General features: G+C 46.0%; 1 protein-coding gene across 4 annotated transcripts in view; it reads left to right on the top strand.

Moving 5' to 3' along the window:
- Mgat4a (alpha-1,3-mannosyl-glycoprotein 4-beta-N-acetylglucosaminyltransferase A) overlaps positions 1–13,329 on the top strand; it is an 89,259-nt gene that overhangs the window by 63,010 nt on the left and 12,920 nt on the right. For all 4 annotated transcript variants that reach the window (XM_032900951.1, XM_032900948.1, XM_032900949.1 and 1 more), the window contains exons 6-11: positions 1,667–1,780; positions 2,626–2,701; positions 8,518–8,632; positions 10,324–10,454; positions 11,521–11,628; positions 11,726–11,919. In XM_032900951.1, coding sequence (XP_032756842.1) covers positions 1,667–1,780; positions 2,626–2,701; positions 8,518–8,632; positions 10,324–10,454; positions 11,521–11,628; positions 11,726–11,919 — 738 coding nt within the window. The remainder of the gene's footprint in view (positions 1–1,666; positions 1,781–2,625; positions 2,702–8,517; positions 8,633–10,323; positions 10,455–11,520; positions 11,629–11,725; positions 11,920–13,329) is intronic.

The raw sequence follows: 13,329 nt of genomic DNA, 5'->3' as shown, positions 1-13,329 counted from the left end.
TCCAGTGTCTGCTGGGTAACTTGGTTCATTCCTCTGTAGGGAGGCTCTGGACAGCATCTGTGTGGAGGAGCACTGATGACTTATCACCTTTAGTTTTGAAAGGGAGGAGAGAGTTACGGCTGTACAGAACTGTTCGAGTCTTCCACTGCTACTCACCAAGCGAACCTGATGTCAGGACAGACGTTAGAATGAGCCCTGTCTCAGCCTGCCTTCCTGTCCTGTCAGGATTGGAGCCCGGCTTGGTGCGAGCAGGAGACAACTGCAAAGCTTAGGGAGTTTTAGGCTTTGCTGTGTTTTATGCTGTTCACCTGCTGGTGTTAAAGTTAGAGGCTCTCTTCAGGGAATGTCCTCTGGCTTGACCATGGGGGCACATTTTGACTTAGGGAACTGGAGAGATGGTCCAGTGGGTACTTCCCGTGCTTGCAGACGACCTGAGTTCAGGTCCTGCGTTCCATTCATCATCCCTGATACCATCGTGGGGAGATCTGTCGCCTCTGCTGGCCCAGAACCTCCCTCCGCACGTAATAAACATAATTACAAATACTAGAGATACTTAGAAAAGACTTAGAAGCAGTAGTTATTTGCTCAAAACTATTTCTCCTTGTCAATCAAAATATGAAAGCTGGAGATTTAAAAAGACACTGTGCGCACTTCGGGGTAAAGTGTTTAAATGTGTTTAAAATGTCCTCAAGCGCTATATTCTTGTCAGTCTGTAGAGACAGGCTGCTGGAGGCTCCTCAAAGCAGGGTGATAATGACTCGTCCCCCTTCCCATGGGCCTCAGGGACAGTTAGTGCTATAGGCTTCCTTGGTGTTCAGAGGAACCAAGGCCAGAAAGTAAGGGCAATCACATGCACTGTGCAAAGGCCAGCATTCTGTGAGCATCTAGTGAAGGTTTTCGAGAACGAGACAAGATGGGGAATATAAAAAGAAGCCACATGTAGTTAATGAAACTAACTCCAGAAAGGGTTTCTCAGCCCAGGCCCCACTGATTGGGCAAGGTGATTCTTGGTCATAGGCTCTTGGCATAAGAGGACATGTGTCAGGACCCTTATATGTTGTGACAACCAAAATGTCTCCAGGCCCTACTGAATAGTCCCAGGAGGGATCAAGCTGCCCTCATCGTAAAAACCCTGGATTGGAATGACAAAGAGCCTTCAGCCTGCAGCTAAAGTTTCCTGAATACCGAAGAGCTTTGTGTTTCTAACTTAGAAAAATTCATGTTCCTTCATTTGTTTTTATGTGCTCATATGTGTCCCTGTGTGCATGCGAGGGCCAGAGAAACATTTGCTAGGCTCTAGTTCTACTGTGTGGCTTCTGGGCATTGGACTCAGTCTGTCCACCAGGCTTGGGGCCAGTCATTTTTAGTGACTGACGCATCTAACCAGCCCAGAAGATGAAAGCCTTTGATATATTTTTTTTCATAAATAATATATTTTGGGTAAGCACACAGATTCATTTGTTTGCTCCACCCTACCCTCCATCCCCAGTTCCCTGTTTTCTGTGGGATCTTGATTTGCTTAGGTTTGACAATCAATTGCTTGTAAGATGGCATTGCCTGCAGTTTGCCTCGGATCTCCGCTACGTGTTACACCAGTAAATTGATCATTAAGACAAGTGGCATCCCACAGAGCTAACAATAATACAGCTAACCTTTCTCTTGGTAGATTTTCTAGAGAAATTAGTTCCGGCTTGCTAGAAGTAATCTCTCCTCCTGAAAGCTATTACCCCGACTTAACAAACCTGAAGGAGACATTCGGAGACTCCAAGGAAAGAGTAAGGTGAGCACCACTGATACCCAGTGCACACTTAGAAGATGTCAGGCTGCCTGGCGAGCTTGTCTAGGGCATCTTGTTCAGCTCGTGACAGAATAGGACACAGATTCTGAGACGTTTGCATAGTTGGCCTGGGCTTGGGGTGGCTGTTCATTGTACTTTCTTGAACTATTTTGGGACTCTTTGTGTCTCGTGCTCAGCATTAATTTCTTTGTTTCTCTTAGCCACTAGGGAGTCACTAAACAGATTATGACTGTTCATTAAACATGGTTTCAAAAGCATTACTACATAGTATCGGTTTCTGTTTACATTCAGTATGCAGTACCAATCTCTAGCAGTATTCAAAATAGACACCGGTCTCAAGCTCCTAGACCAGACTTTGCCAAGCTCTAGTTCAGGGAGACGTTAAGATGTTACTGAAGAAGAGATTTGCGGACAAGGCAGCCTGGAAGATGCTGGGTTGTAGCACAGCAGAGTGTTAGCAGAGCGTGCACGGAGCCATGGGCCCCATCCTTAGTATCGCAGCAAACATGTGCACCGCTGGATGTGTTAGCATCTTTTATGCTGTGCTGTCTCTAGAAGGGGCTGTGTGTGCAGTGTTGACCACATTTCCTTCAGCAGAGAGCCTCTGGTGGGGTTGGGGGATGGGGGGTGTCAGGGGTGTCAGGAGGGTTAGTCTACTTAAGGCACATGGTGATAGACGCTGCCCTGGAGGAAGCTGCCCTTTGACCACCTCTCGTGTGGGAGTTTATCTGTGTGTGTTACAGCAGACACGAGGCTCAGATGTACGATCTGAGTTTGCTGACTTTGAGTCTGAGCCCTAACTTATTTTCCGATGCTGTTCATCTCAGATGGAGAACGAAGCAAAACCTGGACTATTGTTTTCTGATGATGTATGCTCAGGAGAAGGGCATTTACTACATTCAGGTACGGATCAGGGTTTTACAGCGTGGTTGGGTTGTTTCTTTTGTCTCGCTCAGCTGTTTGTTGGTTTCAATTCTCTTTTTTTTTTTAAAGTAAAATATACTTATTAAAATAGAAAAGCAATGTACTTAGCTTATTAGACATTTGAAATGTGAAAGTCAGACCTACATCGCTCAGAGTAGATTTGGCACTGTATATATAGTTTAACAGTATTTGGGTTCAGAGGTCTATGTGAAAATGTTCATGTGAATATGGAAGACCGGAAGGTAGGTTAGAGAGCATCTCTTCTGGTCTGAGAGTCTCGTATATGTGAGTATGTATAGGTTTCGAATGTGTGTGGGGTACATGTGTGTGCTTAATGGTAGGGATCAGAGGTCAATGTTGGGATCTTCCTCACTTAACCTTTACCTTAGTTTTTGAGGCCGATAAAGTTCTCACAGAACCTGGAGCAACCCCTGAGTTCCTCCTGCCACGACTGGCTTTTTGACAGGGCTGAATGGGCTTAAACACAGGTAGCCGTGTCTGGACAGTAGGCTGGCCTCAAATTCAAGGTTGTTGGCATCAGATCTCATTACAGATGGTTGTGAGCCACCATGTGGTTGCTGGGATTTGAGCTCAGGAGAGCGGTCAGTGCTCTTAACCACTGAGCCATCTCTTTAACCCCTATTGTCTTAGTTGTTACAGCCAAGTGTAAACTTATTTCCTGTACTCCCGTCTGGGTGAGTTACATCTTTCTTGGAATGCATTGTTCCTCTACAGCGAGTTTAGACCACTGGCACGTACCTGTGGTAGCCTCACAATGTGTAATGCCCTTACTCTGTGCCATGGGTTTTAATGTCCTCTCCTGTCTAGTTCTGAGTTCTCTCTTTTCCCGTGTTACTCATACTAAAGTTTTGCTTGCATACTTACAGAAACAAACTCTTCTTCTGAGTTTTTAATACTCATGCATTTCAGCTTTCTTTGATCATTGTTACTGGAGACATGCACGCCGTTACAACAGTGTATCTAACTGATCACTTCCCTTCCATTCAAGCCACGGAAGTGACCTTTGTTACATCTGTTCCCTGTCCCTACCTTGTTATTGACACAAATCGCCTCTTTATAAACTTTCTTGTGTGTCTCACATAGTCTAGACTGACCTTGAACTCCCAATCCTCCCAAGTGCTGGGATCACATGCTAGGAGAGCCCTGTGTCAGCTGATCCGTGCCCCTAGGTCCCCTGCCTCATTTCATATTGCATATCCATGGGTATAAATTATAATTGCTTTGTGTGCTTTGGGTTCTAGTGTAACCCAAACGTGATCCGGACAACCGAGCTTCTATCATGAGTGACAACGTACAATTTACAAGATATTTCAGGGGCCCACATTTCTGCGTGTAGGCTCCTGGTTGGCCCTGGTGTCATTACCCCAAAACCAAAGTGACTTACATACAAATATTACCTTACTACAGGATTCTATAGTGCCAGAATGTTTCACTTACCAGATAAGTTTATATCCCTGTGTGGTCTTTCGTTGGTTTTTATACCCTTTCACTCTAAGATGAAGGACTTCCCCTCAGCAGGTTGGGCAGGAAGAGTAATGTTGAACTTACAAAAAAAGTCTTAACTTCTCTTATATTTTCAAATGGCAGTTCTGATGGGCAAGTATGGTATTCTAGGTGGATAATTGTTTCGATTTTACAATTTCAAATCCACTACCATCTTGCAATGTCTCTGCTGAGAAATCTACTGATAATCGGGTAGGAGCTTGTGTGTGTGTGTGTGTGTGTGTGTGTGTGTGAGATTGGGAGAGAGTGTATGATTATGCATGTGTGTATATGCACTCACAAGTGTGAGCATGTATACATCTGTAGTCATTTGTGTGTGTGACTGAGTGTGTGTATGTGTGTGCACACACGTGTGCGCATGTGTGAGCATGTATGCATGTGACCTCTCTACTTCTCCACTTGCCGTAGCCTTCCTTTCTCCGAGGATGCTGACGGCTTGACTGTGCCGTTGTCCCTTGGTGCGCTGTCTCTCACTTATCAGAGCTTGCTGACTTGGACATTCGTTGGCCTTTGTACCTGGGACGTTTTCAGGCAGCATCTCTTCAGGTAGCTCCTTTGCCCTTTTTGAAGTAAATGCGCACGCTGTTCTCTTCATGGTGTCTGCAGGCTCCTTGGGCCGTTTTCATCGTCCTTTGTCCTTTTTTAAATCTGCACCATTGGTTTGGAAGACTCTGTCTTTGTTGACTTTTTTCTGCTTGGCCAGGTTTGCTGTGAAATTTCCCATTCAGGTTTTGTATTTTTTCTGTCTGTCTGGTTCGCCTCCATAAGCTCTGTCTCTTTGTGGGTGTTTTCATTTAACCCTTGTACATTTTATTTAGTTGCCCACTCTTTGTGAGCTACTATGTAGCCTTATCATAGGATCGTTGTTGTTACCATTTGAATTTTGGCATTTGGGAAAACAGCCAGCCCCAGCCCCAGCCCCCAGCCCAGCCCCAGCCCCCAGCCCCAGCCCCAGCCCCAGCCCCAGCCCCAGCCCCATCCTTGTGGTCTGGTGTAGCACTGGAAGACCTGCTGCTGCTGCTGATGTCAGCAAGACCTTCTAGAGCCTTTTACTTTTTTAAAAAAAATATTTTCTCCTTCGTATGAGTGCATTCACGCATATGCATGCTCTGCATGTGTTGCTGGTACCATCTGAGGTCAGAAGAGGGCATCAGGCACCCTGCAACTGGAGTTATGAGGTTGTGAGCCTCCGTGTGGTGCCGGGAACTGAGCCTTTTTCTCTGGAGGAGTGGCAAGTGGGTTACACCACTGACCCATCTATATAGCCCAGCCCTGTTTAAAAGAAGCATTTTTATTCACTCTTTGAGTTTCATGAAGTGTATTTCAAAGTACCACCCCCTGCCTTTACTCCTAACCACCCTCTCTACCTTTGCCTCCCCATGCCCCAACTGAGCCTTCTTTTTAAACTCATGGATTCTAATGTGTGTTACCCAACTGGTCTTGGGAGTAGGGCCTGTAGTGGACGTCCTGGAGGCCACTTCATCAAAGGAAGTGACGTTCTCTCTCAGCAGCTAGAGAATGCCAGCAGCTCCTTAGCTAGTGGTAATGGGTTGGGGGAGTCAGGCCTGCCCTACCTTTACTGGGGTCCTTTGTCTGGGAGGAGCTTATACAGGTCTTGTACATGCTTTATAGTCACAGCTTCTGGACTTCTCTCTTCTCTGGACTCATGTGGGTAGAACCCAAGTAAGATTTGCTGGTATGCACACCCCATTCTTTGGGGGTGTGCGTGGGAATCCTGTGTCTGTGGGTTGCTCAGATGGAGTACACCTCAATGCTTCTCTGTGGCACTGCAGTCTCCGGCACCAAGTCCTGGCCTTCGTTCCTGGCCTCTGCTGGGTGCCTGCCTTGTTCCTGTCCATGCTTTGAATCAGGACAGAAACAACACTATCAGGTCAGAAAGTCAATGACTCTGGAGACTTGGAACTAATTTAATTTCTCTGGTGAGGGGGAAAGTCAGGAGCCAGGGAACCATACCCAGGGGAGGGCTTTGGCTGTTTATGCTCTGATTTTAAAGCTATATCTCTGGGGATAAAGGAGGGTCTGGAGTTTGCCATTTGACTGTCTTGCTGATGGCTTGAATCTCTTAACAGGAACACACACATGCTCACACACACATATACACACACATACACACACACACACACACACACACACACACACACACACACACACACACACACGCACACAACCTCAAAACCAGTTTCCTTATCATAGAATATTATCAAAAGCTTTAAATGCTACTAAATGGGAATGGGTGTAGTTTTTAGTCATTTCTTGGAATAACTTGATTCTGCGCCATTGCCCTTTGATGATCATTTAGACTGTGTCTAAATTTTCAGCTCTCCAAAGATTAATGATGTTTTTCTAAAAATGGTCCATTTCCTCAAAGCTTGTTCCTCAGGAAATAGAGGTGCAATATATTCTGGTCTTTGTAGTTGGGCCACATGAGAATCCTCTCAATGAGTTCATGGCCATCTATCTACAGAGTATTAGGACGGACACCACACTAGCTCGAAAGCCTTCAGATGGAGGGCTTGAAATGTTTGCAGAGGAAAGGAATCTCCCTGGAAAGTCCAAGGAAAACAGGGCCAAAGTGGGGAATCAAAGGAATTTCTCTCACACCGCATCGATGCAGCTCCATGGTTGTAAACAAGGGGGGTTCATGTCCACAGCTTCTAAAGGATGCTTGTGGGCAGGAGGTGGTCCTCCAGGTGGGGAGCACTGGCCAGACCCCACACCACCCTGCATTCATTTCCCAGCAGTGGAAAAATACAAGGTACTTAAAAAAAAAAAAAAAAAAAAAAAAAAAAAAAAAGAGCAGAGTCAGGTCAGTTGCATCATCAAGGGTCTATGCTTGAAGAAAACGCCACCCAGCCCGGGGTTACGCCTGTGCCTTGGGGTGGTTTACAATGGCCTGGTCCAACCATTTCTTCTTCTTCTTCTTCTTCTTCTTCTTCTTCTTCTTCTTCTTCTTCTTCTTCTTCTTCTTCTTCTTCTTCTTCTTCTTCTTCTTCTTCTTCTTCTTCTCCTCCTCCTCCTCCTCCTCCTCCTCCTCCTCCTCCTCCTCCTCCTCCTCCTCCTCCTCCTCCTCCTCCTCCTCCTCCTCCTCCTCCTCCTCCTCCTCCTCCTCCTCCTCTTCCTCCTCCTTCTTCTTTTTTTTTTTTTTTTGGTTCTTTTTTTCAGAGCTGGGGACCGAACCCAGGGCCTTGCGCTTCCTAGGCAAGCGCTCTACCACTGAGCTAAATCCCCAACCCCCTTCTTCTTCTTTTTGTTTTTTTAAAGATTTGTTCATTTATTTTAGGAGTACACCAGACACCGAAGAGGGCGTCAGATTCCATTACAGATGGTTGTGAGCCACCATGTGGTTGCTGGGATTGAACTCAGGAAGAGCAGTCAGTGCACTTAACCACTGAGCCATCTCTTAGCCCCAATAGCTATGCCCAACGTGGAACTTGAACCCACAACCCTGAGACTGAGAGTCTCATGTACTACCGACTGAGTTAGCTGGGCTGTGTGACCCAACCATTTCTTAAAGGGCTGCATTACCCAACATCAGCTTGAGCTCTCACGGTCGATGACCCAGGGCTCTGACGCTTATCACTGGCATTTCCCTCATTTGGTATGATGTTAAACCTTCAGATTTCCACTCAGGTGTCCCATTTTTGTGAACATTTCCTGTCTCAATGTTCTCAGTGTACTTTGCATATCATGGGCTCCTGCACACGCGACATGCTTAAACTCACACAGAACATATACATACATGTAAAAATTTATATATAAAAGTGGTTTCTAGGGATGTGACTCAGCAGTAGAGCCCTTACCTGGCTTGAGCTGTGTCCTGGGTTCTATCCCGTGTGTGTGTGTGTGTGTGTGTGTGTGTGTGTGTGTGTGTGTGTGTGTGTGTGTGAGAGAGAGACAGAGACAGAGACAGAGAGACAGAGACAGAGAGAGACAGAGAGAGAGACAGAGGTTTGCTGAGCATCTGTATCAATACAGAAGGTGTTGGACGGTTACGTGCTCAGTTTTCACACTCCTCTCATCTGGTCAGGAGTGGGGTAGGTGAAGGAAGACGCTGGCTTCCCTTTGACCTCACCCTAGGGAGTTGATCCTTGCAGTTTATCTTTGTTTTGACGGCATCTTATGTTTTAATTGGCTTTAGCCATCGTTATCACGGTTTCCGTGAGCGCGTGTGGGATTTTCCATAGTACTGCTCATTCACCCGCTTCCTCCCCTTTTGACTCTTAATCTGACCATTCGATTTTCTTTTCTAGCTTGAAGATGATATTATTGTCAAGCAAAACTATTTTAATACCATAAAAAATTTTGCACTTCAACTTTCTTCTGAAGAATGGATGATTCTAGAGTTTTCCCAGCTGGGCTTCATTGGTAAGAAGAGCATTTGATGATTTATCTGTTTTATAAAGCAGCCAAGTCTCAGACTCTTAAACCAATTTTTTTTTTTTTTTCTCCAGAAAGTTACCTTTCCCCAGGGAAATTGATTAGTTTTGAGAAAACAAAACTTAGGTAAATCTCCTTATGCCGATCAGATGATGATTGTGAACTCCTGTAGACTCTGACTTCTGAGGTGGAACATGTTGTTTTGTAACAAAATTTCAATCGTTTGAGATTACCAATAAAGACTCAGGAAACAGTGCTGGAGTGAAAGTCTGCTAGCTCAGAGAGGCAGAGAAAGCACCCAGCTGACCTTCCTCCTCAGCAGTCATCCCACCAGGAATCCGGTCTCTCAGGCCATCACATAAAAACCTTCAAATTCAGTGTCCCTCCCTTCTCTGTGTGCCTCTAGCCGTTGTCTTGACTCCCCCTTACTCTTTCCTATATTCACTTCCTGTTAACTGATTGCTTGCCCACCTCCTGATCTATGGTTGACTGTATTTAATCTTGTTTAAAATGTTCGAGGAGAAAGCTCTTGGATTAAAGGTGTATGCTAAGACCAAGCTATACCATAACTAAAAATAGGTTTTTCCAATAAATAATGCAATTCCAGGGTTCACAGTGTTTTTCAAACATCTTGCAACAGCCGTTCCTCTAGAGAGCCACACCATGGCTGCCATGGAGCTGGGGACATGTTTGATTCTTCTCTGACACCTCCAGCTCTCTTAGGCTAACAACACTGGGTTCATCCCGGAAGCATAGCACTGATGGGTTCTTATTGGCACTGCAGCGCGCAGCTCTCGTCCAGCGATGACTTAATGTTCATCTGTTTCTTTTATGAACCATTTGGGGTGCTTATTTTAAAGCCTTTGAGGGAACAATGTCCCTACCACAGTCAATGAAAAAACATCTTTGAAGTTGAGTGAATGAAGGAAATTTACGGGGTTTGTAAATAACTTCTCAAACTGCCAACTCCCTAACCTCCCCCACTGCCCCCCCCCATAATGCTATAGTCCCAGACCTCAGGTTCAGCCCAACCCCTGGATGTTATAGGCTCAGACCTTGGGTTCAACACCCACCCTCGCCACACCCCACCCCTGCCACACCTACCCTTGACCCCCAAGCTATTGGTTTCATTTCTGACCTTGTTTATCATTTAACTAAAAACTTGTTTTAAAAATCAGAAAAAAAAATTATGAAAGTTTCAGTGACAACAAAATTAGTAAGCCTTTCTTTCCCCTCCTCCTGTATCCGTTCCTCCCCTTCTTTTTGTGTTTATCAATTTAGATGATCTCCCTCTCTCCCTCTGTCCCTTTCCCCCTCCCCATCCCTCCCTTTCTTTGAATTTAGGGTGTCACAAATGCTAGACAAGTGAGACCATTGAGCTGTACTCCTAGTCCTACAGACTTTTGTTAAACTGTAAATCTCTCAAATTTCTTCACAGGAATAGTCTGATAAGGGGGAATCGGATCTGGTTTCTGAGTCCTTTAAGCGACACTTAACAGCGGGAGGTGGCTACTTCCATTTAAACCCGGGTGACAAGTCAACAGACTGTCCAGCTAAAGCAAGTTTTACTTATTTGATGATGAGAGTGAAACCTCAATCTATTTGGCACAGAGGTCACTTCCGAAGGTGTCCCCAGACTGGTTCCTTGTGACGGCTCTTGACTGGGAATGTCTTTTCAGGGAAGATGTTCCAGGCGCCGGACCTAGCTCTGGTTGTGGAGTTCATTCTCATGTTCTATAAGGAGAAGCCCATTGACTGGCTCTTGGACCACATTCTCTGGGTGAAGGTCTGCAACCCCGAAAAAGATGCCGTAAGTTCACTCTTCGTGGGGTCCATGAACTTTTCTTTTGAGACAGGGCCTTGCTGTGTAGCCCCAGGCCGGCCTAGAACTGAAGATCCTCCTGCCTCAGCAGCTGCCTGAGTGCTGTGATTACAGGCTTGTGCCGTGGTACCTGGCCTGGAAGTTTCTTTTCTATGTTTAGTTTATGAAGTAACTTTGTGTGTAGTAGCAGATTTCTCTAAGGAGCTAAGTATGTTAAATAAAGCCACAGCAGGGAAACTGTCTCCTCTACTCCATTCTTCATGTGCTTGGCTTCATTTAAAGTTCTAATGTTAGAGAGGTTGTTTCTCTCCCTCCTCCTCCTCCTCCTCCCCCTCCTCCTCCCTTTTTCCCTCCCTCCCTCCATGTCTCTTGTTTCTCTCTCTCTCTCTCTCTCTCTCTCTCTCTCTCTCTCTCTCTCTCTCTCTCTCCCGTTGATAGCACAGTGGTAGAGTTCTTTAAACAGCACACGTGAAGGCCCTTGGTTCGTTCTCCAGGCATGACGATGTGTGCGCATGCATATATGATGCATTTCTAGAGGTTTTTTTGTCTTGTTTTGTTGTTAGTTTTCGAGACAGGATCTCTCTGTGTAGCCCTGGTTATCCCAGAGCTTGTTTTATAGATCACACTGGCCTCAAAATCTCGGAGATCTGCCTGCCCCCGCCTCCAGAGTGCTGGGATTAAAGGCAGGCACCACCAAACTTGTCATGTATTTAAAAAAAACAGTAGGTGACCCCTTAAAGCAGAGCCTGTTTCTAAGCAGTGGCTCCCCCTGGCATGGCCGAGAACACCGGTGGGGTCTTGAAGCCTTGTTTCCTGTTACCATTGGCTGTACAGCGTCGTCAGACCGGGCTGTGGAGGCCGTAGTACTCTCTTCCTGTGCTGTCTGTCTGTGGTCTTTGTCTAATTCCTGTGGCAGTGTCAGACCCCAGCACACACATGTTAAAGTAAGGACTGACTAGCAGGGATGTCAATGTGCCATCCAACCGGACTCTGGGTGTCTACCTTGCTCCTCATCATTGGACAGTAAAATCAGATTTTTTTTTTACATGTCTAGAAACACTGCGACAGACAGAAGGCAAACCTACGAATCCGCTTCCGACCCTCCCTCTTCCAGCACGTGGGTCTACACTCATCTCTGTCGGGGAAAATTCAGAAACTCACGGTTGGTGATCTAATGTAGTTTTCCCTAGCTATACAGGTTGCTGTGTAGTGTGTAGATAAGCTCCGTGTTATATCATGGCCCGCATGTGTCCTCATAGGATAAAGATTACATGAAACCATTGCTTCTCAAGATCCACGTGAACCCGCCTGCAGAGGTCTCCACCTCCCTGAAGGTGTACCAAGGGCACACCCTGGAGAAGACCTACATGGGGGAAGACTTCTTTTGGGCCATCACCCCCACGGCTGGAGACTACATCTTGTTTAAATTCGACAAACCGGTCAATGTGGAGAGGTCAGTGACTGGTGCATTTCCTTTCTAGAATCCACCTGCTTGTAGTGTGGTTCCTGATCCATGTGCTCTGTGCACAGTAGATTGTGGAGAGAGCAGGTCGCAAACCGTTTGGCTATAAGTTAACTTCTCACCGTTGAGTACGAGAAGTGCCTGACTTCAGGCATGCCGTCTATTCTAATGTTCTGAACACAGAATGTTTTGTAAAGTACTTCATTTATCTGTGTGTGGAGACCAGAGAACATGTGGGAACTGGTTCTCTCCCTCTACCCTGTGGGTGCTAGGGATTGAACTTAGGCCTTCAGGCTTGGTACCAAGTGTCTATGAGCTGTCTTCTGGCCCTCTATTTGGTAGATTCCGTTATTTCTGGACTTGAACTTAACCTGTGATTTTTTGTTACTCTCATTTAAACCGTGAAATCTCATAATTTCCACGTCTCTTTCCTAGACTATCTCCACGCACAGGGAGAGTGGGTTATTGGGCCAGCGACTGGTTAAATTGGTTGCTGTTCCCAGTCAGCACTTCTGCTGGTGCAGGTCATTTTAAGCACCCCGTGGGCACTGGCAACCCTTTTAGGTTTTGTGGGGCTCACATCCATGTTATAAAACGTGGGACTGTTTTCTTCTGTTTTTTAAATCTGATACCCACGGTCCCTTCAGTTCTCCACTATCAGAAGGCACACTTAACTGTGCTGCCGTTCACACCCAGAGGTGTGTGAAGGAACACTTGCTCACGCTGCGTGCCGTACTTGGCATCCGGCTGCCTCTCGCACCCAGACCCCATCAGTGGGGCTGGAATGTTCGTGTTACCATTACCATTTTTATTTTGTGTGTGTACATGGAGGCCAGAGATGAGCCTTGGGCATCTTCTTGCTCAAGCTCCACCTTTTTTTTTTTTTTTTTTTTTTTTTTTTTTTAAAGGCAGGATCTCTCCCTTTCCTAGAACTCACTGGTGTGACCAGGCTGACTGTTTTACATGGGTTCCTGGGATCGAACTCAGGTCCCTGTACTTGGATAACAAAGATTTTTACCAACTGAACCATCTTGGAAGTTCCAGCTTTGAATTTTGCCAGATGCCCTTTCTTCGTCTGTTGATATCATTCTGTGTTTTCTCCTTAGCTGATTAGCATGATGGCTGACATTGGTTTTTGACTCTTGCACTGGTCACACAGTTCTAGACCCCACTCTGCATTAATGGTGTATAATTATCTTTTGTTTGCTGAGGCAGGGTCTTACTGTATAACTGTATAGCCCTGGCTAGCCTGGAGCTCACAATGTAGACCATGCTGGCCTCCAACTCATAGGAGGTTGGGATTAAAGGCATGCGCCACCACGCCTGACTATTGCGAAGCATGCTCTGTATGTTCTAGCTGGGGACTGAACCCAGGGCTTTGCACACAATAGCCATGTGCTT

Source organism: Rattus rattus, chromosome 4, assembly GCF_011064425.1.
Source record: "Rattus rattus isolate New Zealand chromosome 4, Rrattus_CSIRO_v1, whole genome shotgun sequence".
NCBI classification, from domain to species: Eukaryota; Metazoa; Chordata; class Mammalia; order Rodentia; family Muridae; genus Rattus; species Rattus rattus.
The sequence above is the reverse complement of the archived record's forward strand: the minus strand, read 5'-3'. Positions and strand labels throughout refer to the sequence as shown.